The sequence below is a fragment of the Camelus bactrianus genome, chromosome 8 (genome assembly GCF_048773025.1).
Source record: "Camelus bactrianus isolate YW-2024 breed Bactrian camel chromosome 8, ASM4877302v1, whole genome shotgun sequence".
Taxonomy (NCBI): Eukaryota; Metazoa; Chordata; class Mammalia; order Artiodactyla; family Camelidae; genus Camelus; species Camelus bactrianus.
The window spans coordinates 44,778,834-44,803,110 of NC_133546.1; the positions used below are offsets into that span (position 1 = coordinate 44,778,834).

General features: G+C 37.2%; 1 protein-coding gene across 11 annotated transcripts in view; it reads right to left on the reverse strand.

Moving 5' to 3' along the window:
• Positions 1-24,277, reverse strand: part of LOC105077107 (coiled-coil domain-containing protein 162) — a 152,727-nt gene that overhangs the window by 119,255 nt on the left and 9,195 nt on the right. For 10 of the 11 annotated variants that reach the window (XM_074368501.1, XM_074368502.1, XM_074368500.1 and 7 more), the window contains 8 exons: positions 15,049-15,212; positions 11,690-11,761; positions 11,221-11,331; positions 7,867-7,979; positions 6,587-6,781; positions 5,285-5,438; positions 4,550-4,707; positions 1,340-1,492 (listed from right to left, as the gene is read on the reverse strand). In XM_074368501.1, coding sequence (XP_074224602.1) covers positions 1,340-1,492; positions 4,550-4,707; positions 5,285-5,438; positions 6,587-6,781; positions 7,867-7,932 — 726 coding nt within the window. In that variant the 5' untranslated portion in view covers positions 7,933-7,979; positions 11,221-11,331; positions 11,690-11,761; positions 15,049-15,212. The remainder of the gene's footprint in view (positions 1-1,339; positions 1,493-4,549; positions 4,708-5,284; positions 5,439-6,586; positions 6,782-7,866; positions 7,980-11,220; positions 11,332-11,689; positions 11,762-15,048; positions 15,213-24,277) is intronic. The other variant, XM_074368498.1, reaches the window with a different exon arrangement.

The window sequence follows — 24,277 nt, forward strand, 5'->3', positions numbered from 1 at the left end:
TATATTCAACTATCTCCTTGATATTTATATTTGAATGGCCAGTATAAGAATCTAAAACAAAAAGTCTGGCTTCCCCTACAGCAACCACCTATTTGCTCAAGCCTCAGGCTTAGGAATAATTTGTGACTTCTCTGCTTTCCTTCCATCCATCTTTATCAAATAAGTTTTTTTCCTTCATGATACAGTTGATCCTCTTTATCCATGGATTTTGTATTTGCAAATTTGCCTCCTCACTAAAATTTATTCATAACCCCCATATCAGCACAGCAGAGCTTTCCCGGACATTCATGGACATGCACAGAATAGAGAAATATCTGACTCACCCAACCCCATATTCCCAGCTGAAGTCAAACAAGGTGACATTTGCCTTCTCGTTTCAGCTCATACTGTAAACAAGTTTCCTTTTTATGTTCTAGTTAGTGCCATGTTTTTATACTTTTGTGCTTTTTGTTGGTGATTTCACTGTTTAAATTAGCCCCCAAGCATAGAACTGAAGTGTTGTCTAGTGTTCCTAAGTACAGGAAGGCTGTGATGTGTCTTCTAGAAGAAGGACATGTGTGCAATAAGCTTCATTCAGGCATGAGTTACAGTGCTGTTGGCCATGAGTTTGATGTTAATGAATCAACAACATATATTAAATAATGTCTTTAAAGGGAAACACACATAAAACTAGGTTATGTATTGATTAATTGATGAGCCTAACCCTGTATTTCCCCTGAGTAATGGTTCAGGATTTGTTACTTCAGTGTTCGGGGTAACTTTACAGAACATAACCACCTCCAAATAATGAGAATCAGCTCATCACTTACCACTACCTAAAATCGTCCCGTTTAATCTGCTTACTTGTATGTTGTTTGTGAACTGTGTATTTCCAGAACAAGGGCCATTCCTGACACACAGGATGAGCTCTATAAGTAGTTTCTGACTGAAAAGCTGGATTTACACAACTCAATTATACCTCTGAGTGTTATTCTTTGTTCTTGCCAAGTAGCCAAGGTCATTAACAACAAGAAGGGAGTTCTGACCCAATAGAGAAGGACACGGGAGATGGGGGAACTTCCAGAGAAGGCAAAACGGTATGGTTAACTCCAACGCAGAGAAGATGCAGGAAGGAGCTGGGAGATGCTGGTGCACAAGGCCAGATTCTCTGAGCTACCTCTCCTCAGTCGGGCAGGCACCCATCTGTGGTCCTAGGGGACAGTCTGCTGAGGGAATTGAGGAGAGAGGACAATAGGGACCTGACAGACCTGATGCTGTTAGGTTGCTTGGCCTGCTTGGAGGATACTCTGTGACACCGCTGACATCATTCACAGGTGACCATCACCATGGATCTCCTTACCTTTATAAAGGAAATCCAGTTGGCTCTCTTTTTCAAGGCCATGACAGGTCCTGCCAAACCCAAATTCTCCACCTTCGCTATCCCAGCATCATAGTCTGGAAACGTTTGCATTCTCTGCTGCTCCTTGAAGATGCTTTGAAATTTTTGGGAAACCTAAACAGGATTGAGAAGAGAGAAGCAGAGCCCAGGTTGGAAAAAGCCTCAGATTTTAGGTAATTTCAAAAACAGCTACTGATTGCCTTTGAAACAGTCCTGGAGTCAAACTAATTCATTAAACATGACTCTGTGACAGTAGCAGGACCTTAAATGTATATACCTCTGGGTCACATGTATTCAGTCAGCTCATTAACATAATTGTGTGTGTTACTTGTTCTGAATATCTGCTCCAAAAATCGGAAACAATGTCATATATTTATTTATATGTACTTTGAGCTGGACCCTGAATGGGAAGTAAATTGTCCACCTTTGGAAATACATTCCCTTTTTCTGGCCACCTGATAAGCAAGAACATCTAAGGGTGAGATGAATCCTGCTCCCAGAAGCCTGACCACGATATTGCTAGAGAGAAGGGTCCAGATGTTAAGACTTGTTAAAACTCTTTATGGTTCCTCAGCCAATCCCCTCACATCTCACTTCCAGACGGAGGCTACCAGTGCTTTCTGTGACATAACTTCCTACTGCTGAGATGCAGATCACTTCTTCCTCCCTCCTCCAGAGGGGACCCAGGCCTACTGAGCCTGTGGGAGTGCCTTCATCATTGCACTGGCCACACTGTGTCATGACTTCCTCAGCACATGGTGAGCTTTTTGAGGGTACAGGCTATGAATCTCATGAATCCACCACATGGTGATGGTTGCACAACAGTGTGGATGTACTTACTGCCACTGAACTGTACACTTAGAATTGGTTAAAATGGTAAATCTTATGTTATGTATATTTTATGACACACACACACACACACACACATACAGAGCCAACCACAGTGCTGGCACATACTAGGGTCTCAACAAAAGTTTCTGGAATGAATGAGCAAGTTCAGTGAGTCACAGAGCTAAAGATTCTTCCAGTTAATTCTGGTAACTCCCAGGCTGTGCTGTCCAATACTGTTGTCCCTAGCCACATGTACCTGTTTCATATTTAAATGTACAGTCACTAAAATTAAATAAAATTTAAAATTTAGTTCCTCAGTTACACAATCCACATTTCAAGTGCTTGATAGCCGCATGTGACTGGTGGTTCCATACTGGACTGCACAGACGCAGATTATACCCATCAGTGCAGGGAGTTCAATGAGCCAGCGCTAGACTAGGGCTAGGGTGGCAAACTTATTCTTAAAGGGCCAGATAGTAAATATTTTAGCCTTCGCAGACCACATGGTCTCTGTTGCAACTACTCAACTCAGGTTGTAGTGTGAAAGCAACCACGGACAGTGCATAAATGAATGGGCATGGCTGTATTTCAATAAAATTGTATTAAAAAAAAAAAACAGGTGGTGGGCTGCAGGCTGTTGTTTGCTGACCCTTCTCTAAGGCATTAGAGAGCCAGAATAAACAGTACTCAAATAAAGGAATTCTTCCTACATCCACAAAAAAATTGTTGTAATGTGATCAAATATCTTGGGAGCACATTTAACGTTGCATGTAATACTGTTACATGAAAATCAAAAGTGGGAACTATTTCTATATAAAGAAGACAAGCTGTCCTTTGGGGACAAGACTGCTCTGTGGGAGTGCTCCGTAGCTTCATGTTCTTTTGTTATCACTGACGATAGCCTAGCATGCCACGACTTATTTTTCTTTACTTGGACTTTTTCTAAACACCATCTCGTCCTGATTCTGGTTTTTGTCTATCATAATACTAGCTGATAATGAGGGTGAGGATACTCCCTTAGAAGCACTCTCTGCTGAAGACAGTGCTGCTGCTGACTTGAAAAGAAAGACAAAAGCTAAACATCATCACCTTCAAAGAAACCAGAGGACACGGAATACCTCTGGTTCCAGTGAACTTAAAGAATCTGGGTTACATACTAATAGAAATAGTCCTAGAAAAATAATGCTGGAACAAATACTCATGGAAGCAAAACTTCAAGGTCAAGGCAAACGATGACAGAGGAAAACAGTGGCTCCTTTTTACACACAGAGTTTTCAAAAACATTCAGATTTGATCTTTGCCTTTTTGGATCAATCAACTTACTATTTTTACCTAGCAAATACACATACTTACAAATATTATATACCCAGAGCTAGAAATACCTTTATTGTTGAAACTCTGGCTGAAAACTTTATTATCATAAATTTGAAGTTGTCTGCACATAATTCTATTTACCCCTTTGAAATAAGTTTTAGCATGGATTCTGATAATATGATTTTTCAAAAGAGGTGCAACACTATGTTATAGCAGAGGCTACATGACTTTAAAAATCACTACACAAGAGATGGAGGGGGCTGTCCCCAAAGCACTATCCTAGCTCCTAGCAATGGCTGTCCACTTAAGAGATGGAGATGGTACAAATGAGAACAGGACATGGTGACCTCTGAATGCAGCTTAAGAAGATCCCTGAGGCATGCTGGGATGGTTAGCTACCCACAGTGAAGTGGGAGCAGAGGCCTACATGAGATCAAAAGGAACCTCCAAGCCCAAGTGTAGAAGTCAGCAAAGCTGTATTCCCAAGCATCTGGCCCCTGAGTGCTAAGCCACAGACTAACTGTGGCTATTATTTTTATTAATTGATGTGCCCTCCAGACTGAGGAGAATGTTCTGGGTACTGTCACTGATAACAATTAAAATCGTAAGTCCACATGTATACAAAGAAAATCACTATACAATATACACTCTATTGAATATAAAGCATTTTGTCAACAGGAGAGCTATTGGAACACTCTCTGAGAATCCAGTTGCTTCAGACACTAGACACCATGCAAATCTGCCAAATCTTGGCTATGTTTCCATCATATATTATGGACTATAATCTACCATTTTCTTCAAATTATGCAGAAAAATAATCCTACTATCCCTCTGGATTGGATATTCAAGAGCCCCATAACTCTCACAGAGAAAAAATTCAACTGCTAGTCTAACTCTCTGTATTACTATTATATTTTATCACTCTAGAAACAATTCTGGCAGTATAAATATCCAACTTTGTGGCAAATACTAGTATTTTCTTTTATGAACACCTATATTTCCATTAAGAAAGAATTCATCAAGTACCAAGAAAAGAAGTTCTATTTCCTTATCAGCATCTCCTAGCTCTTCTACGTCGTAGGGGATGTTGAAGTGGGAGAGCAGGAGCCTCAGCTGAGGTTTCAGTTCTTCTGTTTTCGTTATGTGTTGGGGCAGGACAAAAGCAGCTTCTGTTCTTGCTGGCCCTGAAAAAAGTCCCAAATCAAGAGCATTAACACCAACGAACACCAGTCAGGGTGAGAAAAGGAGGGTCCTTTGAGATAGCTGGAGGCAGGGCCTCTTCTGCTGGTGGGAAGGGCCATTCTGCTCTGTGCCCAACCTTCTCTACCACAATTTGTAGACTGCACTGGACTCAGCCAGGCCTGTCTGACAAACTCCTGGTGCTGGCTTTCTGGGGCAGTAGCCAGGGCTCCCCTTTCTCAAAGCCTGCAGGAGAAACTCAACAGACCCTTTGGGGAATGACTTAGTGGGAGCTCTGGTCATATTTCTGTTGTGGCCTCACTGTTTACATCATTTCATCTCCTTGGGCCTCAATTTAATCATCTCCAAAATTGTCTAGTTACAAAGATGGAGGTAATACTGTCTAAGAAAAGCGTTTATTATTTTTTTCTGTCAGAAAATATTACATTGACATTTATTTATTAAGACGATGAAACTTTTTGGTATAAAGAAAAATTCAAGCAAGATCAGGTGACAAAACAGCACACATGCACAATCACAATCTTTTCTCCCCATCACCCTGGGGAAAAGACAACTTCTTACCTGAAATGCTGGTATTCACAGAGCCTAGAGATGCAGAACCATGGATGTCAGGGTCAGTGTCATCGACAGGGACATTTTCATTTTCTTGAACAACCTCAGGGGCTTTGTTGACAGCTACACTCAGCACTTTGGAGATGGGCAAATACTGGAGGGCCTAGAGAAGGGCACAACCAAGAGGCCACACATCAACTCAGTTCTCAGAGAAGCTTCCAGATTGTGGTTCCGGAGCAGCCCTTCACTTTGAAAGAGGAGGAAAGAGGTAGAGGTGGGCCTCAGTGACCTGCCCAATCATGAGAGGCTAAATCTGGAGCTGGGATACCTGGTCTATCACCAACTCAAAGTGACCTTAACCTCTAGGCAGGTCTATATTGATTAACCACCCACAATGGACAAGGTTCTGTGTGAGGTGCTAGGGATTCAAAGATGAATAAGACATGGACCAATCTCATAGAGTTTTAGAATTTAGTGGGGGACTTGGACCTATGAGCAGATCATTATTAAACCATGAGAGGCAGGGAGAGATGATTCAGAGGCACACCCCATCATGACTGAAGGGATGATGTCATGATGATAGCCAGGTTTCATGGTTGGTGGTATCACTGAGATAAGGTGCAAAAGAGTAAGAAAAGATTAGGTGGCAAAATAAAAATATTTCTAAAATGGAAATGTGATCATGTCACTCTTTTCTGATGCCTCCAGCCTGAGTTAGGGCTTCTCCTCTGCGACTGTCTTTACTCTATGATCATACTTATTCTGTTCTTTCTTATCCCATTGCATTTTGGTTGACTATTTATTTGCCCATTTTCCTACCATCCTGGGACACACTTACTTTCAGCAATTATATATTCCCTACATGGACCCAGGACATGTATCTGGCATAGATTAGACCCTCATTAGATTTTGCTGAATAAAAAAGGATCTACACAACATTGTAAACTGACTATACTTCAATTAAAATATATATATATATGTATTTAAAAAGTGGATCTACATTGTAGAGCATAAATACAGAACAAGAGAATGAAAATGAGAACTTGTAAATTGAATATGAGATAGGACAACAGAGGCATCTTTGAGAAAGCTAAATTAATGGAGTCATTTCACTAGAGCAAGTTTCCCAAAAAAACAAAAAGTTTCAAAGGTCTTAAAGGAAAAAGCTAGTGACCCTTTATTTTCCCGCCATCTGTAGGGCAGATGGAATACAGAAACTGACAATCCAAAACTAGGTGACAGGTGTGAGAAAACGATGTGCTGACCATCCTGGGAAGGCACCGCATCATCACACGACTATGTTGCACATACCTGCAGGTAGTGGTGAATAGTCTCGAGTGAGTGTAGGTGACACACTAACCAATTTGTGTAAATAGTCAGGTCTTCCTGTGTCACTAAGTTAGGAGGATTCTTTTTTCCCATAAGGAAGTTTTCTCGTGCAACAGACAATCTATCCGCTCTCTGAAGGGCATCATTGTACTCTTGCATAATGTAGGCAACTTGTTTCTGGTTAAGAGAGATACAAAAACAGAACTTGGTTATTTGCAAGCCTTATTCCTTTGAGTTATTTGCTTCCAAACATAGTGTAATGCTGTTTGGGAACCAAACACGAGGCTCTTGGAATATCAAAATTCTCCCATATTCTGAATTTGACTGAAGGGGAAGTGATCACATTCTTAGGAGTTTGAAGGAGAGTGACCTAGCAAAGAGTCAGTGCCTAAGGATATTTAGTAACTGGAGTTGCTGGTTAGCCTTTTACCCACAGCAGAAGGGGCCAGGGCTATGAAGAAAAATGCATTTTCTATCATATAAGCATCCTACAAATCTCATTCTTAAAAACTGGTACCATTATCTTCTGCCACAGGCAGCACTGGCAAGTAAGGGCATCTATTAGTTCTTTTCCTGTCTTTAACTATGACCTTAAAAAAATGGACAAGTTACATTGTTTGTGGGAATGTAAACTGGTACATCTATTATGAAAATAGTATGGAAATTCCTCAAAAAATTAAAAATAGAACTACCATATGATCCAGCAATCCCACTTCTGGGCATATATCTAAAGGAAACAAAATCAGTATCTTGAGCTACCTGTATTCCCATGTTCCATTGTAGCATTATTCACAATGTCATAAGATATGAAAATCTAAGAGTTTGTTGATAGATAAATGGATAAAGAAGATGTACTTTTGTAAAATGGAATATTATTCAGCCATGATGAACAGGAAATTCTAATATTTGCAACAACATGAATAAACCTGGAGAACCATTATACTACATGAAATAAGCCAGACAGGAAAAAAAAAAAAAAAGACAAATACTGTATGGTATCACTTATATGTGGAGTCTTTAAAAAAAGGTCAAACTCATAGAAGCAGAGAATGAAACAGTGGTTACCAGGGACTATGGGGCTGGGGGAAAAGGGGAGATGGCCAAAGGGTACAAATTTGCAGTTAGGTAGGATGAATAATAAGTCTAGAGGTCTAATGTACCAGTAGGATGACTATACTTAATAATAGTGAATTAAGAAGCCTAGTGACCATTCTGTTTCATTATGAAAAATAGCCCACAGGTTCTGTTCATTGGATTCCTACCTTGTAAAGAGGATAAAGCTGCTCCATGATCTTACTGTGCTGACAAAACCTCTTCCACCTAAGCATGTGTAAATATTTACTCTGGCCAGCTGGGTAATTCTCTCTGTATAATACTTTAATAAAAATAACAAAAATCAACACTTAGAATACAATTATAATAGGAAGACTTGATTAAGTCTTAAAAACACTAACAATAGGAAAATAAGTGGCTGTTTTGGAAAGACGTATTTTCTACATGAAGATCACAAAATTAAGAAACTGGCTCAACATACCATTCAAATTTAAATAACGCAAGTAGGCATGTATAAATCTGTATGATCTGTTGCCAATCCAACAGATTGTAGTTTCATTTATCAGCTGGTCAACAATTCTAGCAGTGACATAAAAACCTGTAAAACTGTCTAAAGTTGAGCTTAAAAGTTTTTAAGAACTGAAGTTATGAGTCTAAAATACAAAGCATATTACAGGTAAGATTATAGCTTTTAACCTTAGACCAGAAATTTTTTTATACTTAAAAGTAGTCAAATAAGCCAACTCATTGGATATTTTATTTCTGATAAAAATAATATTGGCTATGATGGAATAAGTAGGACCAGACTTACCCTTTCATCACAAACAACTAGAAAATAAGACAAATACACAAGGCAACTGTTTTCTGACTTGGGACAACAGGCATGGCAGGATTATTATCCTTGAGAGAAAGGAAACAAATGCAGTGAGTCCTGCAATCACCCTGGTTTTCTGCCTGAAGAAGGCAGTTTCTGAACCATGGAGTAGAAAAGCAAAGCACGATGGCCTCTCTGAGTTATGTAGACAGAAAGCAAAGTTTGGGAAGCCGAGTCAGCTGGAGTTTGCAGGGCAGAGTATTGGAGAGGAGAAAGTCATGGAGAAAAAAGGGCACCAGAAGTCTGCATAGAGATCCCTTGAGTTTTTTGCTGACTATTAAGCCCTGCGTACAGAGGGTGAATCTCCATGAGGCTGTGCAAAGAATAACAAACTAGGAAACTAAACTAAACAGTTCTCAGCGTTCACAGGGCTAGGAGATGCTCAAGTTCCAATCAGACAGAGTGAAGATTCCTCACTGAACTCCTGGGGCATTCAGCAGAGACATGAGAGCGGTCAAAATTTAGTAAAGGAGAATAAACTATCTCTAGAGTAAAGGTTATTCTAGATCTGCTCTAACAAAGCTTAAAACCAAGCCTTGAAAGTATGAAGCTGATCTACAAATTAATTGCCTGCCAGAATAAAGTCCAACACTCATTAAAGGGATTTTTAAAAATCAGCATTCAATAATGTAAAACTGCAAAGTCTGGAGTCCAAAAAAAATTACTAGACATGCAGAGAAGCAGGAAAACATGACCCATAAGCAGGAGAGAAATCAGTGAAGAGAAAGAGACCCAGAAATGGTACCAGTGATGAAATTAGCAACCTTTAAAAGAGCTATTATTAATATGCTCAGTATAGTCAAGAACTGAAAGGAAAATGTGAACATAATAAGGAGAGAAATGAAAAATATCAAAAAATAATCAAATACTAACTTCTAGAAATGAAAACTATAATATATGAAATTAAAAAGTCATTAGATGGAATTAACAGCAGATTAGACAGTGCAGAAGAAAAGGTTAGTAAACTTGACAACACAGCAATAATACACCAAATGAAGCACTGGCGGGGGGGGGGGGGTGGATGGGACTGAAAAAATTTAACAGTGACTCAGTGACTTACGGAACAATATGAAGTGATTTAACATATATGTCTTTGGAGTTCCAGAAGGAGGTATGGGGGTAGAAAATATATTTGGAGAAATAATAGTTAAAAAATTTTTAATTGCTGAAAATGATAAAATCACAACTCAAGAAACTGAACCAACTCCAAGCAAGAGAGACATAAAGAAAGCCTCATCAAGGAACATCACAATCAAATTGCTTAAATCATTAAGAGAAAATCTTAAAAGCAACCACAGAACAAAAGGACATGTTGTGTTAGGAAGTAGAAACTATGAAAGCCAGAAGACAGTGGAGCAACATCTTTAAAGTGATAAAAGAGAAAAACTATTACCTAGAATGCTATATTGAACCAAAATACCTTTCTAAAATGAAGGCAAATAAAGACTTTTTTCAAAAAAAACAAAGACTGAGAGAATTTGCCTCTGGCATATCTGTATTAGAAGAAATGTTAAATTAAGTCCTTTAGGCAGAAGATAAATGATACCATATGGAAACTTAGACTCTGCCAAGGTTTCTCACCCTCAGCACTATTGACACTTGGGACTGAATAATTCTTGGTGGTGGGGGTTGTCCTGGGCATTGTATAATGTTTGCAGCATCCCTGGCCTCTACTCACTGGATGCCAGTAGCAACTGCCTCCTCTCCCTAAATTGTGACAACCAAAAATGTCTCAAGACATTGCCAAATGTCCCCATTTCCACCCTCCCCTTTTATCCAATAAGAAGTACTGATATATATACAAAGGAATGAAGAGTGCCAGAAATGACAGGGAAGGAGAATCCTAGATGAAGTCCAGTTTGACTTGCAAATAGAATCACAATCTTTTGTTTCTTTGTGATTCTCTTATTAGTTAATTGCTAACTAGTTGCTAATGAGCTACTTTGTATGCATAGTGAGACCATAACTCATAAGACAAGAGTAAAGAACAAAGAATTAAAAAACTGAAACAATACATACTTACTATAAAAAGTTTGGAAAAATATATAAAAGTAAAAAGAGGAAATTCATTATCCTGCCATCCAAAACAGTAATTGCTACATTTTGGTCTATGCCCTTCAAGTGATTTTTCTATACATACATGACCATTATTATGGTACACACATATTAGCTTTGTTAACTAATATTATATAATAACACAATAATTCCTTATGCAAAAAATGCTTAAGGGCAGAACAATATTCTATCAAATATCATACTGTTTTTCTTAACTCTTTCTCCTATTATTAGACATTTAGGCAACTTCTATTGTTTCACTTTTATTATAATGCTGCAATAATAATCTTTATGGAAAATCTTTTCCCCCATGTTGTGTTATTTTCTTGAGAGATTTCCAGAAATATCTTCCCTACATCAGCCAACAATTTTTGAGGTCTCAGACTATCTTAGTCAATGTTATATTGCCTCATAATACCAGCACAGGGAGCAACTAGTAGAAACTTAGTTAATTGTTTAGTGACTATAACTAAGCTGAACTTAAATAGCTTAGGTCTCTAACAAAGAAGATCATTTCTGCAGACCACACTTGTGGAGAAATCCTACTCTGGCCAGAGGATATACAGAAAGCCAGCTTTGTTCATCCATTTCTACTAAATTCCAGATGCTTTTCAAGTTGCAAAATGACTGTTACCTGCAACAGAAGCAAAGGTAAGTTTTCAGGAGTGTACTCTCTTCTTAGGCAGCTCTCTAGCTCCCTCTGCATGACATCTGCTTGAATAACAAGAGGCTTTGACTCAGCCACCTGAACCCCAGGAGACAGAGAAGGCAGACAAAAGGAAAGAAGGAAATAAAACTATCAGTGTCTATGACAGAAGATAACATACAATTTCTGATAGTTTTTACACAACAAATTATGCTTTTATACCTAAGTTTCCAAATAACAACTTTTAACATCATAAATCAAGGAAGTGTAAAGTTTAAAATGCTACAAAAATCAGATATCAGCAGTGAGCTGAATATTGAGCTGTTCTGTCTTTGTAACCACTACCACTAATATCAGCTGTTTGTTTGCAAAAATAAGCTTTTCTTGCTAAGAGTTTGCAACAAGTTAGCAAACTCTAATGTATCATTGTAATGAAATGGCCCACTCTCCTACTCACCTGCAAAGTTTTCTTTAGAGCCAGTTCCCTTTCTCTTCTAAAGTAAGAAATGTCTTTGGCATTCGAATAGAGCTGCAGAAAAGTTTATGCAATAGAAGCTGTAATTATGGAAGCTATAATAGATCAGATTATAGACAGGCCCTGATTAATCTGTAACTGTTCACAACTGCTCATGTCTAAATAAGTATATCATATTATACTGATTGTTGGGGGCATGTAAAGGCTACATGCTTCTGTCTCAGTTGGAATCTCTCCGGTGCACACCTCATGCCTGCTACCCCTTTCCCTCGGCCACTTTTCCTCTCCTCCCCACGCAAAAGTGGTCTTTCCTTCTACCCCTGATTTACCTGTTTCTGACTCCAGAATTCAGGCAGAGGCACAATAGTGAGAATTTTTCTATCCTCCCCCCTGTATTTCCTTAAGTAACCTCATTTCTAACAACCACTGTGCTTATCATACCTCTATCTCACCCTAGTTGACACATGAAACCAGTATCTTGTCATTTAAACAAAATGTTTTTATTTTTGTGCTCTTGTTCAGTTATCTGGGGGGTGAAAATGGCCCGTAAATATCAAACATGGAATGCTTTGGAAATGATTTTAACCAAACTTTTTGATTTAGAAAAATTATTTATCCCTTAGAAAAAATGTAGCAGAAGTGCCTGCTTGAGCAGCTTCATCAACTGCTGTCCAAGCCCAGTCACGAAGGAGTTGTTTGCACCGTGGGCTCTGACTCGAGGAGACACAAGCAACGCTGCCCTGGGGCCTGATAAGAGGGTGGGACACTGGGCCAGGAAAAGGGGAGCTCTCCCCATTTGGTGTAAGATACACCCAAGGCTTGGCAGCTTTGGGAACACTGGGGAATAGTAACCACTGTGCAGAGGTCCCTTTCTTAAGATGAGACTTTGCAAATATTGGCAAGGGAGCCATTGGAGGTTCTAGAACACTGTGAGAAGCCACTTTGAGATCAGAGGAGGACTGTAGGCAATAAAGTTTAGGTTAACATTGCTCATATGACCTCATCAGTCCCCCTGGATAAGTTTTAAGGGAAGATGAAAACATTGTTAGTCTGTATGCTTGCCAGCAGGCCCCGCTGGAGGCAGCAGTCCTATGAAAAGAGCACCAGGCTGACAGTCGGGAGGCCCCTCAGCCACCTGAGCCTAAGCAACCCACTGAGCCATTTTTGTTTAATTTCCAGCTGCAGTTGGAGGTAATGCCTCTTTTATCTTCTCACATCTTGACTTTGATGGGAAAAAAAAAACCCCAAAAACGTCAAGTTCCAAGGGCCTTGAGGGTAAAAGCATTAATAATTTTCGTCATTACTGGGCACCTAAATCCTGGCTGTAGCCTCATGGAAGTGGAGAGCCAGTAACTAACTAGGACCAGCTACTAGGCGATCAGGGAAACAGAAGAACCACATCCCTTCCCTGCCCTCTTATCTCCTAATTCTTTGGCAGGCTGGGAGATTGGGTGGGGTCCTGGGCTTGGCTGCCCTGACCTTCTGTGCTCAGATCATGCCTTTCTTCTCAGTTAACCTCAAAGTGTCTGTGAATGGCCTAAAAGGGATTGGTGAACAAAAGTTGTGGATACATAAGCCCACAAAGAGAGAGTCACTCATTTGTTCATCAAGCATTATTCATGTACTATACATTCATTCATTCATCTAAGCTTTCAGCAAGCATCTATGAAGCACTTAACAACTACAAAGACCTGGGCTTATGGGGGCAAAATGAGGGAAAGAATGAAAAGAATGAAAGGAAAGAAAGGAAAGAAAGGAAAGAAAGGAAGAAAGGAAGAAAGGAAGAAAGGAAGGAAGAAAGGAAGAAAGGAAGAAAGGAAGAAAGGAAGAAAGGAAGAAAGGAAGAAAGGAAGAAAGAAAGAAAGAAAGAAAGAAAGAAAGAAAGAAAGAAAGAAAGAAAGAGAAAGAGAAAGAGAAAGAAAGAGAAAGAGAGGGAGAAAGGAAAAGAAAAGAAAAGAAAAGAAAAGAAAAGAAAAGAAAAGAAAAAAGAAAACAAAGAAAGAAAGAAGGAAGGAAAGGGAAGAAAGGAGGGAGGGAGGGGAGGAAGGGAGGGAGGGAGGGAGGAAGGAAAGAAGAAATGACTAAGGCATGGTTATCCTCCTCTTCTCAATAGATTTTTCAGTCTAGTAGGGAATGAGAATGCTAAAGTGATTACCAGGAGTGGATATTTTCCTTGGACTCCAAAACTGAACACACCTGACAAGCATAAGGTGATCAGTAAGTTTTTGTTGGATTAATAGTTAGATTGTTGAGATGTAGTGTTTGATGGTTTGGGGAGTAGAGAATACAGGTATCTGGAGATTTCCCATCATTTTGTCCTAAAAGGGACTTCAGGAAGCTTTTCTTATCACAATGTACAGTGAGGAGCTCCTTGCCTGCCAGTCTGATATTTAAGTTGTAACCATATCAACACTTGATCTTCCTGTGGTGTTTTCTGGTTTTCAAAGTGCTTTAGCATGCATGATCTCAACTGATCTTTATAAGGTAGGTGAGGTACATATTTTTAACCTCGTCTTCCAAACAAAGCTGGGAGAAATTATGCCTTGCACGGTTTCATTCCCTTTCCGCTTCATCACACAATCCTCGATCTGCTTCATACACCCCAGGGCTTTAAATGCCAAATTATAAAACACAGTAAATACTGGTTCTTCAAAATCATCTTCAGAAGGAGGTATTCATGTACTTACTTATTGCTTCTTCTCCTGACCTTCTCTCCCCAACACTCACCATCCCTATTGTGTTTTCTCAGCTACTCAACCTAACAGGGTCCTTTTAACTACGCTTCTTGATCAATTGTGGCAGTAACAGAAACAGAGGGACATAAATGTCTTGGACTATGAGACTTGCCACTTCGGGGCTAATCTGGCTACCCAGATTCTCTAAAAGAATTTGATTGCTATTGTTGGCAGCATTTACCTATAGAATAGCTCCTAATAGATCATCATTTTGCAGAATCATTTTGCATCATTTCATTACCAAACACCTCACATTATTTCTGTTTTGAAATTTCTCATCAAAATCAAGGTCAAATTCATATAATATATTATTGGAGAAAATGAGATTTCTTTTCATTGTGTATGATTTGTATAATAGCTTCTGGAACTTGAAGAAATGGTATTTACAAAATGAAGAGTACTTTTCCATTTTCTTTGGTAACACATTGTCTCTAAATGCCTTGACAATTCTAGAATATAGGAAAACCTTAGGGGCAGCAATCAAGTCTGAGCTTGAGATAATGCCAATTGTCCAACTAAAAAGGAGAAGTGGTGCTGATGGAGATTATGGGGTGAGAGTAGAGATAAAGCCCCTGAAGACCATGCCTTCACACTGTCACATTTTACCTGTAAGCTGGATGAGCTGCCCTCTGAAGAGTCCCCTGTTCTTCTATCTCGGACTTCAGTTCAGTCAATTGCACAGCCAGTTCTTTTTCCAATAGCTGGATCTTTTCTGTGCAAGCGATCTTATACATTTCATCCATGGTTTCCATCTACTATTTTTCTGATCCCTGAAAAAAGAGAATACAAAACTTGTGGCTAACTTCCTTGGTGACCATTACCAGTTTGTGGGACTTGCTCTATCTCTGTCCAAGAAATCATGTCAATTTTGTAGAATGTATGCTTCTGCAATTTGGAGAAATAGCTGGACTAGACTGTTGTCATTTATGAGTTAATTACCATTTAGTAAACAGTAGAGAAAATCTCCATTGACCATCCTTGTTCAGCTCAGCTCACCTTTAGAAACATCTTTGCTCCAGATTTGGCTGTGAGGGTGTATTGAATGAGATTGCATCCCCAGTGCCTGACCTCCACAGTCTTCACAAAGACTTGTGGGTATTACATGCTAAATGCTATGAATGGTGGTTATTGCTAATATCTAATATCACTTCAACTGGAGCAAACAATAGATGTGTACAGGATCCACAGGGATCCTAATCCTAATACAAGCATAAAGTATTTCTCCATAAGCCTTTTTGAAGGCATGAGCTTCTGACCAGGGGGAACAGACTGTGAGAGTGGAGAGCTACCTAACACGATCATGATCCGAACTTTTGGGTTTGGAAGAAAATCATGCTTAGGCATTTGAATGTGTTTTTTTAATTTTGAATGCTTCTATTTGTCATACAGCTTTTACCATTAAATAAAATAGTTGATAACTACTCCCACCATCTCACCCAGTTCACAGTCTGTCAGATTCAACAGAATCATTTGCTAAATACTAACGTCAATATTTTAATTAACAAGATAGATCATGACCCAGAATGAGACCCATGAATTGCAGAGGACACAGGAGATGATGTGTTTCCTGTGCTACTGTCCTGGACAAGAAGGGGTAAAGTAACTCTTAGGCCACATTAAAGAGGTATAAAATATTTAAGCCTTCCTTTTTAACTTTGACAATTCAAAGATTTTTCACTTTTCCTTTTCAGTGGTATTTCATTTTCTCAAGTTAATCTGCTGCTGTTTACCAACAAATAAGCTGTCGAGATGTTTTGTGTAGGGGCTTCCTTTGGGAGCCGATTTATTCTTTTTATGAATATTAAAAATGGAAATGAGCATCGTGTTCCATCTAGGTTGTGAACCTGCAGAGTTATAAATCTGTCATGTTTGGCACACTGCTGGAGTGCAATAAAACACACTGTTGTTGTTCTCAGCAAAAGTAAGATGTTGTTACAAAAAATATTTGCCACTTGGCAGTGTCCTTTCCAGTTGGGCAAACAGTTAAATAGCTGCCTTAACAGCTGCATTCCAACCAGTAGCCAAGAGTAGCAGCAACAAAGACTGCCTGATTTTTCTCCCAAATGATGGACATTCTGCCTTCATTTCCTGATCACTTTCAACACTTTAGAGCTCAGAAATGAGAACATTTAATCCTGCATCATTCAGCTTGCTACACAGTCATGTACAATATTCACAAAATTAACATAAGGAGAGGTCAGTATTTGACCACTCTCTGTGAAATGGATCCAACTCAGAGGAGTCCATGCCTGCTGAGTACTCATGCTGTGTTAAAGAAATAATCAACTGTTTATTTTGGGTCGGGATAAGGTGGGTTCCATTTACTGAGTACCTACTCTGTGTGAGGCTGGCACTGGGCCCTTTAAAATCTCAGAAAAGAGATTCTTAAGAATTGTTTCAATAGTGTTTTTTCAAAAATAAGTACAATTTAATTAATTAACTGTTGATAAACAAATCAAAAACCTTTTTTTATGTGTTTGAAAAAGTGGTAAAATATAAGCTCTAAGAAAAAGAGAGTAAGATTAGCTTGAGCAGGGTTTGAGGGTGTTCAATGGGGAGTTACATTGGGCTTCAATGGAGTTAAAGCAGGGATGTTTAGAAAAGAAACTGTAATTTTACAGTCTTCTAGGAAAATGTATAATGCATGTCAAAAACTTCAAAGTGGCTACTAAAAGAAAGGAAATGCAACCTAGAGTTTCCCAAGCAAGTGGGGTGAGGGATAGGAATGGGTCTTGTAAATACAATAGAAGGTAGGAAAAAAGAAAAAAGGACACAAAACGAAGTCTGGTAGAAATAAGTTTTAAAATTTTAGTAACTATTGTTAGTGTAAATGGATTAAGTCCACCTATCAAAACACATAAATCAACACAGTTTTGAGCATTTTTAAAGCTCCTAAAAGCCCCTAGTTATGTTTTTTGGAGTTTAGGTCTTTTGCCTCCTCAGGTAGGTTTATTCCTACGCACATGGTTTATCTTTTTAATCCTTTCAAATTATCTATGTGTCTTTGTCTCTTCAGTCCGATCTGAAAAATCTTGGTCTTTTAATCAGAGCATTTAGTTAATTTACATTTAACACGATGTTATAGTTGGGTTTAAGTGCACAATCTTACTATGTATTTTACTCATTTTATTGTTTTTCTACTTGTCTCACCTATTTTTGTTCCTTTATTCTTCCTTCCTGTCATTATTTTGAATTAATCAAGTATTTTTACCATTCTGTTTTACCTCTTCTACTAGGTTTTTCATTATACCTGTTTGTTTTCTTTTGGTAGTTACCTATAGTTCTCAAATTTTAGTATGCATCAGGACCACCTAGAGGACTAGTTCAAACACAGATTTCTGGGCCTCATCTCCAAAGTTTCTGATTTAGTAGATCTAGGTGAGGCCTGAGAATTTTCACTTCTCACTAATTCCCAGATGGTGATTATGCTTCTAAGTCAAAGGACCAACTTTGAAAGTCATTCCTCTAGATTCCAACATATATTCTTGACTTACTACAGCCTGCCTTAAGCTAGTAATTTCTTTTTATAGTTTACCTTAAGCTAGTGATTTTTTTAACAGTTTGCCTTAAGCTAGTGATTTTTACTGTCCAAAGAATAAAAATCTTACAATGATTTAAATCCACATACCTCCTTCCTGCAATTCCTGCCACTGTTTACTTCTACATACAAACTCCACAGTACATTTGATTTTTGCTGCTTTGAATATCAATTAAAAATTTTTTTACCCACATATTTATCTTCCATTCTGCTCTTCTTTCCTGAAGATCTGTGCTTCCATTTGAGTTCATTTTCCTGTAGCCTGAAGAACTTCCTTTAATATTTTTCATAGTATAAGTCTGCTGCTGCTGAATTATCTCAGCTTTTGTCTGAATAAATCTTTATTTTTACCATGATCTCAAAGGATATTTTAATTGGATATAAAATTGATAGTTTTATTTTTCTTTCAGCACTTTAAATGTTTTTTGTTTGTTTTTTACTGTTTTTTGGCTTCCATGATTTCAGTAAGTAAATAGTCATCTGCCTTACTGTTGCTTTTTTACAAAGTAATATCTGGTTTTCTCTTGCTGCTTTTTAAGATTTTATCTTTGTCAGCAGTTCAGCTGTGATACACTTAATTGTGGTTTCCTTTGCATACATCTGTATTGTGTATGAAATTTACTGAGCTTCTTTAATGTTGGGGGTGACATCTGTCATCAGTTTGGGGACTTTATTGACTATTATCTCTTCATATATTGCTTCTGCCCCATCCTGTAATTCTTGCCCTTCTGCGACTCTAACTGAATATGTTTGATTGCTTGACTGTATTCCACATGTCTCTTATACTCAGTTTTATTCTTTACATTCTTTTTGTCTCTGCTTCAGTTTTGGGTACTATCAATTCATCTGTCCTCAAGTTTAGCAACTGTTTTTGCACAGCCTAAGCTATTGCTAAAACTATACAATGAAGTCTCCATTTTAGTTACTGGATTTTTAAGTTCTATACTGCATATTTTATTATTTTTATAGATTCCAATTCTGTCAAAATTATCTATCATTTTATCCATTTTCCCTGCACATATATATGACAATTATTTTAAAGTCCCTGCTTGCTAATTCCAACATCTAGAGGAAAACTGGTCAAGTGTTTCATGTCGGCTTCCTCTGTTTGGTGGGAGTTTGTCTCCTAAGCACTGTGGAAAGATTTTTACTCTGACTTTGCAATCCAGCTTCCTTCTTGGGTATAGCCTTCTGAGACTTTTGTTCTATTCCTCCTCCAGCCTTTTTTGTCAGGCAAAATCAAATTTTTATGATTTGTCTTAGTCATTAGTATTTTAACCTCATTCTAAGTTTCTATTATTTTGTCCACAAAGACATGAAATTTCTTTCAAGGAAACAGAAAAAATATCCCTGTTATCCAAAGCACCTCTCTCAGACTTCAGCTTTCGCTTTGTTATGTCTTTTACCTTAGGTAAAAATAAACTACCTCAGAATTTGTCCAGGGAAGGGTTTTTAACTACCAAGGACCAAAAGAAGCATGTGTGAGAGCAAAACTGACACAATGCTTTGCTGCCATTATCAGTAAGTGTGTATATCATATCAGAAAGCAAAACAACTTGTATCCTGAGAGAAATAAAACAAGCAGAATAAACCTGTGTCACTGTACCTAGTTCACGTTTCCCCCAAAAGAATCCTTAAGAGTTGTTTGTAAGTACTGACTCCCTAATAAAAGCAACTTTATCACCAACTTTTTGCAATGTTGATAGCTAAAGATCTGTGATAACCTTTGTGGCTATGACAACCATATCAGGAAATTGCTGTCTTTTCTACCATGAGCCGACTAACTACAAAGTTTGTAATGTTGGTAATTTTGTGGGGTTTTCCCCCTTTTTTGTATTTTTTAATTTGATGAACCAGTCCTTTTAAAACTTAAAAGTTTCTTGCAAATTTTTCCTGAAAGTAAAATTTTCTTTTCTCAATGCTTTGTGTTTGGCTATTTCTATGACAATTCTATAGATTCTACCAAGATTTTATGTATTTATCTACTGGAAGTGTAGTCATCAGCCAGAGCCAAGTAAACTGCACTGCCCATAAGGAGCAACTCAAGGGCTCTTTGAGGTATATCTTTTTCCAATCCTAGGGTGAATCTCCTGTGGCAATAGGGTTTTAATCTAGTTGATTCCATTTCTTTTTCTGACTCTTTGTATCTGTTTAGTTTTTGTCTCCTGGTTAAGCTTGGTTTTCATGCTAGTTCTGATTAGTATACAACCATATATATTTCTCCTTTGGTGGCAGCAATGTTGATAATATAGCTTTTAATGGTCTTACAGTCTGGTCTTTATGAGGTCTTTGTGACAGGATATCTGATTGTATTTTATATTTGCCTTGAGGATTTTATCTTTTGTCATCTGAGATACATCTTTCCTTTGTTTTTGGGTAGTAATAAGTTGGGAAGTTGCTCATATCACTCCCTATAGTACTGATTTATTTTATTGTTGCCTGACCCCTGATGACAGACAACCTCTGTGCTGTTTTTTATGTTGTGTGCCACTCAGAGTTCAAATCACTTAAGAAAAAATATTTTTGTGTCCAATGGAATGGAGAGCAACCATTGTAGATCTGGAGCTGCTACCATCAACCAATGAGTTTTTTGTACTTTAATTACAATTGATCCATCTGTGGCTAATGTTATAAAACCAAGATTGTTGGTTCTTTTTGTGTATTTTTAAAAAAGCCTTTTCCTCTCTTTGAAAAAGGAAGGCATAGGTTTTTACAATAATCTATTTACAATTATAAACTTTCTCTCTGAAACCAACTTTGTCTCTTCCTCAGGATGCTATTTGAGATTAATGGGTCAGAAAAATTGTCATTTGAAAATACCATATAGTGACATCTAATTCCAATAGACAGATTTACCATCAAATAAAATATACACAATGAATAAAATTTGAAATTATTTTTACATGGTTTTAGAGCAAAGGGTAGAGACTTAAAAAAAGATTTTGCTTGGTTTGTATAACCATTCTGCAAATGAGCCTAAATTTGTGCTTGAATGAGAATGACTGCCTCTGGCTTGCCTAGAACTTCATGAGTACTATAAAAAATCTAAAAAGCTCTGGGTGCATAACTTTTATCCTCTCCCTTCTCAAAAGAAACTATGAAAGCACAAATACAAAAATGAGTCCAGTAAGATGTGAGAAAGAGCTTGGTGTCCAAAACCAGGGTGTTAATAAACCCAGAGTTGTGCCCCTAGCTCAACCTATAATCTGATTGGACGAGTACTACAAAAATAGCATACATACACAGAGGGAGAAGTCCAGCCATAAACTATCCAGAGTTCTTTTCATAGCTTTCCCAGAAAAGTAATATGATTCATCTGTTAAGCAAGAGTATATACTTTCTGAGAATCTTTGCCTATTTCTGGAGCAGTGGTCCTCAACTGGGAGTGATTTTGATTCTTTTCTGCTCCGGCAATATTTGGCAATATCTGGAGATATTATTGCTTGTCACAATTGTGTGTGTGTGTGTGTGTGTGTGTGTGTGGCGGGGGCGCTGTTGGTGCTACTGGCATCTAGTAGGGGTAAAGGCCAGGGATGCTAACTATCCTGCAACACACAGGCGAGCCTTTGCCAACAATATATTACCTCCTCAAAATGTCAAGTGCCAAGGTTTAAAAACACTGCTCTGAAGGAAAATTAGATTATAAGTCTTTTAAATTTAACTGAATTCCTTTTTTGATTGACTTATAGAGACTATTAAACACTTTTGTAAATTTAAAATAAGAGAACTCAAGAATTTTTAGAAAAGGAAGAAAATATCTAAGTCTCTGACATTAAAGTCTGTTGACTCTTAAAGAAAAATTTCTCTTAATGAAGCCTATATGTTGAAGAAAAAAACACTTTAACTGTGAGTTAACTTAATAGCCTTATTTACAGGTTGACAAGTAATGCAATGTGAATTGATAGAAAAATATTAAGAAAATTTTAGTACTTTTAAACAAAATTTGAAGAGTTCTTAAACATTTAGTATGAAAAATAGAAATAGAAAATACAAAGTTCAAGAAATTCATATTCCTGTAATCAAGGTGAATCCTTGGAAAAATTAGACTGCTTTAATAATGCTGTTTTAAAACAATTCTATGTCTGTCTTATTTTTATCACAGTGTGAATTAAAATGTTAGCATATCATCCTAACTTATGAAAGCCTTGGGTTTGTTTTCACAAACCCCCAGAAGCCTAATTAATTAAACTTTATAGAAAAATTTCTAACTCCTAAACTAGTATTAAATTAAGTTAATCATTTAATTAATAATTCTTGGATACAAATTACAGTATCTAAGCAAGTTATTTGTAGAGAATGAAATAAACCCTGGGTCAACAAATAAATCCTGGGTCAAGGGTTTTAACATACCCTTGGCTTTACTTTTATACACTGTAAATGACCATTAATGAATTGGTTGAAAAGATAAATATGAGAAACTGAGACATGTTGGTATACATGCTCTTTTTTTGTAAGAAAAGTAAAAGAATATTTGTGTGTCTGGCAAGAGGTGTATATGCAAAATAATGAATTTTTGTTTTAATATCATGGGAAAAGGAAATTGATTTTGTCTTAAAGTAAAATTGCCTGGTTGTGCCAGAAAGAAATATTAGCAGACAAACTTGAGGGTGTACAATAGGCTGCAGAAGGTATGAGGAGAAATGGACTTTATGTTGGTTTATAATACCTGCATAATGAATTTGAAAGAAGCAAATATATTAACTTATTTTATAAGGTTAGTTACAAGTAAATGAATTTATTCATAAGATGGAGAAAAGATTTGTGAATCTTATTCTAATAAATTATGGATGGCATTCAAAAAGAGTAAAATTAGACTTTGGATTTTCTTTTCTGTTAATTTGACAAATTTATCTTTGAGTATATGTCTACTTGGAACAAAAAGCAGTTAAAAGGTATTTAGTACACAAATAGTGAAGGTCTCTTATATTACCAAAATACTCTTGAGAGCCTAACATTTTGTGCTTTTGTCATACCTTTGAATTGTGTTTAAACAAAAGTTCTTCATCTTTGAAAAAATTCCTAATAAATACCATTACTTCATGCTTAGTTTATTTTAAATATTGCCTGTAACATTTTTTCTTTTAGTTATTTTACTCATATCTTTTATCCTCTGATAACTTTTTTTGATACTGCATTTCCCAAATTCAGATGAATAAATTCTTATAATGTTTTTTATACCAAAATTGCCTTTGGGGTTTCCTAAACAGCTGCCAAACAGCCACAATGGTTTGCTCACGTAACCTATAAAAGAAGGAATGCTAAAAATGATTATATGTTTGAAAAACTCCAGATTATTTATTAGCTCAAAACTACTGTAAAAAGTCACCCTGCTTATCAAGTCATCAATATGAAAAGAACTTGCAAATCAGTAAAAGGAGCTTAACTTGAGTTAATTGCACTTAAGTAAAATGTGTTAATATAAAATAAAGATACTTCAGCAACAACTTTCAGGTTGGACAAAATCAGTCCTGTCCATATACAAAGACTGACACAATAACTATTTTTAAACATTAATTTTTTAAAGAAATATTTTATTTCCAGGTGACAATCCCATGATATTTTATGGGATAAATTAAAGGAACCTGGGGACAACTAGTATCTACTCTGTCCATAATATATTTTTACTCTCAAGGTAATTATTAACTAAATCCTTATCAAATGATCATGTTTTATTTCAGAAAAAAGAGATTTCACTCTCCACTGTTCTGTTATTGTTGGCTCTTACAAATTTAGCTGAGCCACTGAGTCTTGTCATCCATAGGCAGTTTCTGCCCTTTCCTTACATTTACCTAGACTTCAGTCCCTGTTATAAGCTACAGACCAGACATTGAATCTTCTGGCAGAAACATGAAAAGAGTGAAAGCCTCAGCAAAGACTTTTATTATTCTCATACCTGTTGACTACAGGGAGTAGACTCATGGAAACAGATCTTTTCAGTATAAGCTGCTATCAGCATGACAAATACCTGTCAGACTACCAAAAGAGTCAGGATATCTAGTATTCTTTAAATCCAGAAGCAAATGACTTTATGAAATTGATTGCTTCACCCAAAATCAGAAAAATAAGACTCATTTACCTAGGCCTAAATTAGTTAATTATAATTAATGTTCTATTTCTAATGGATTCTGTAAGAAAAATCCCTTTCTTCTTTATTTCAAACTCTCTGTTGGCCACACTTGTATAAACTGGAACAAAACATTTTTAAATGGCATCATGTTCCAACAGACCCTTTGGAATTCAGAAAAAAGTACTCTGTGGAAATTCTTAATATAGCTTATAAGTAATACATAGTTAGAG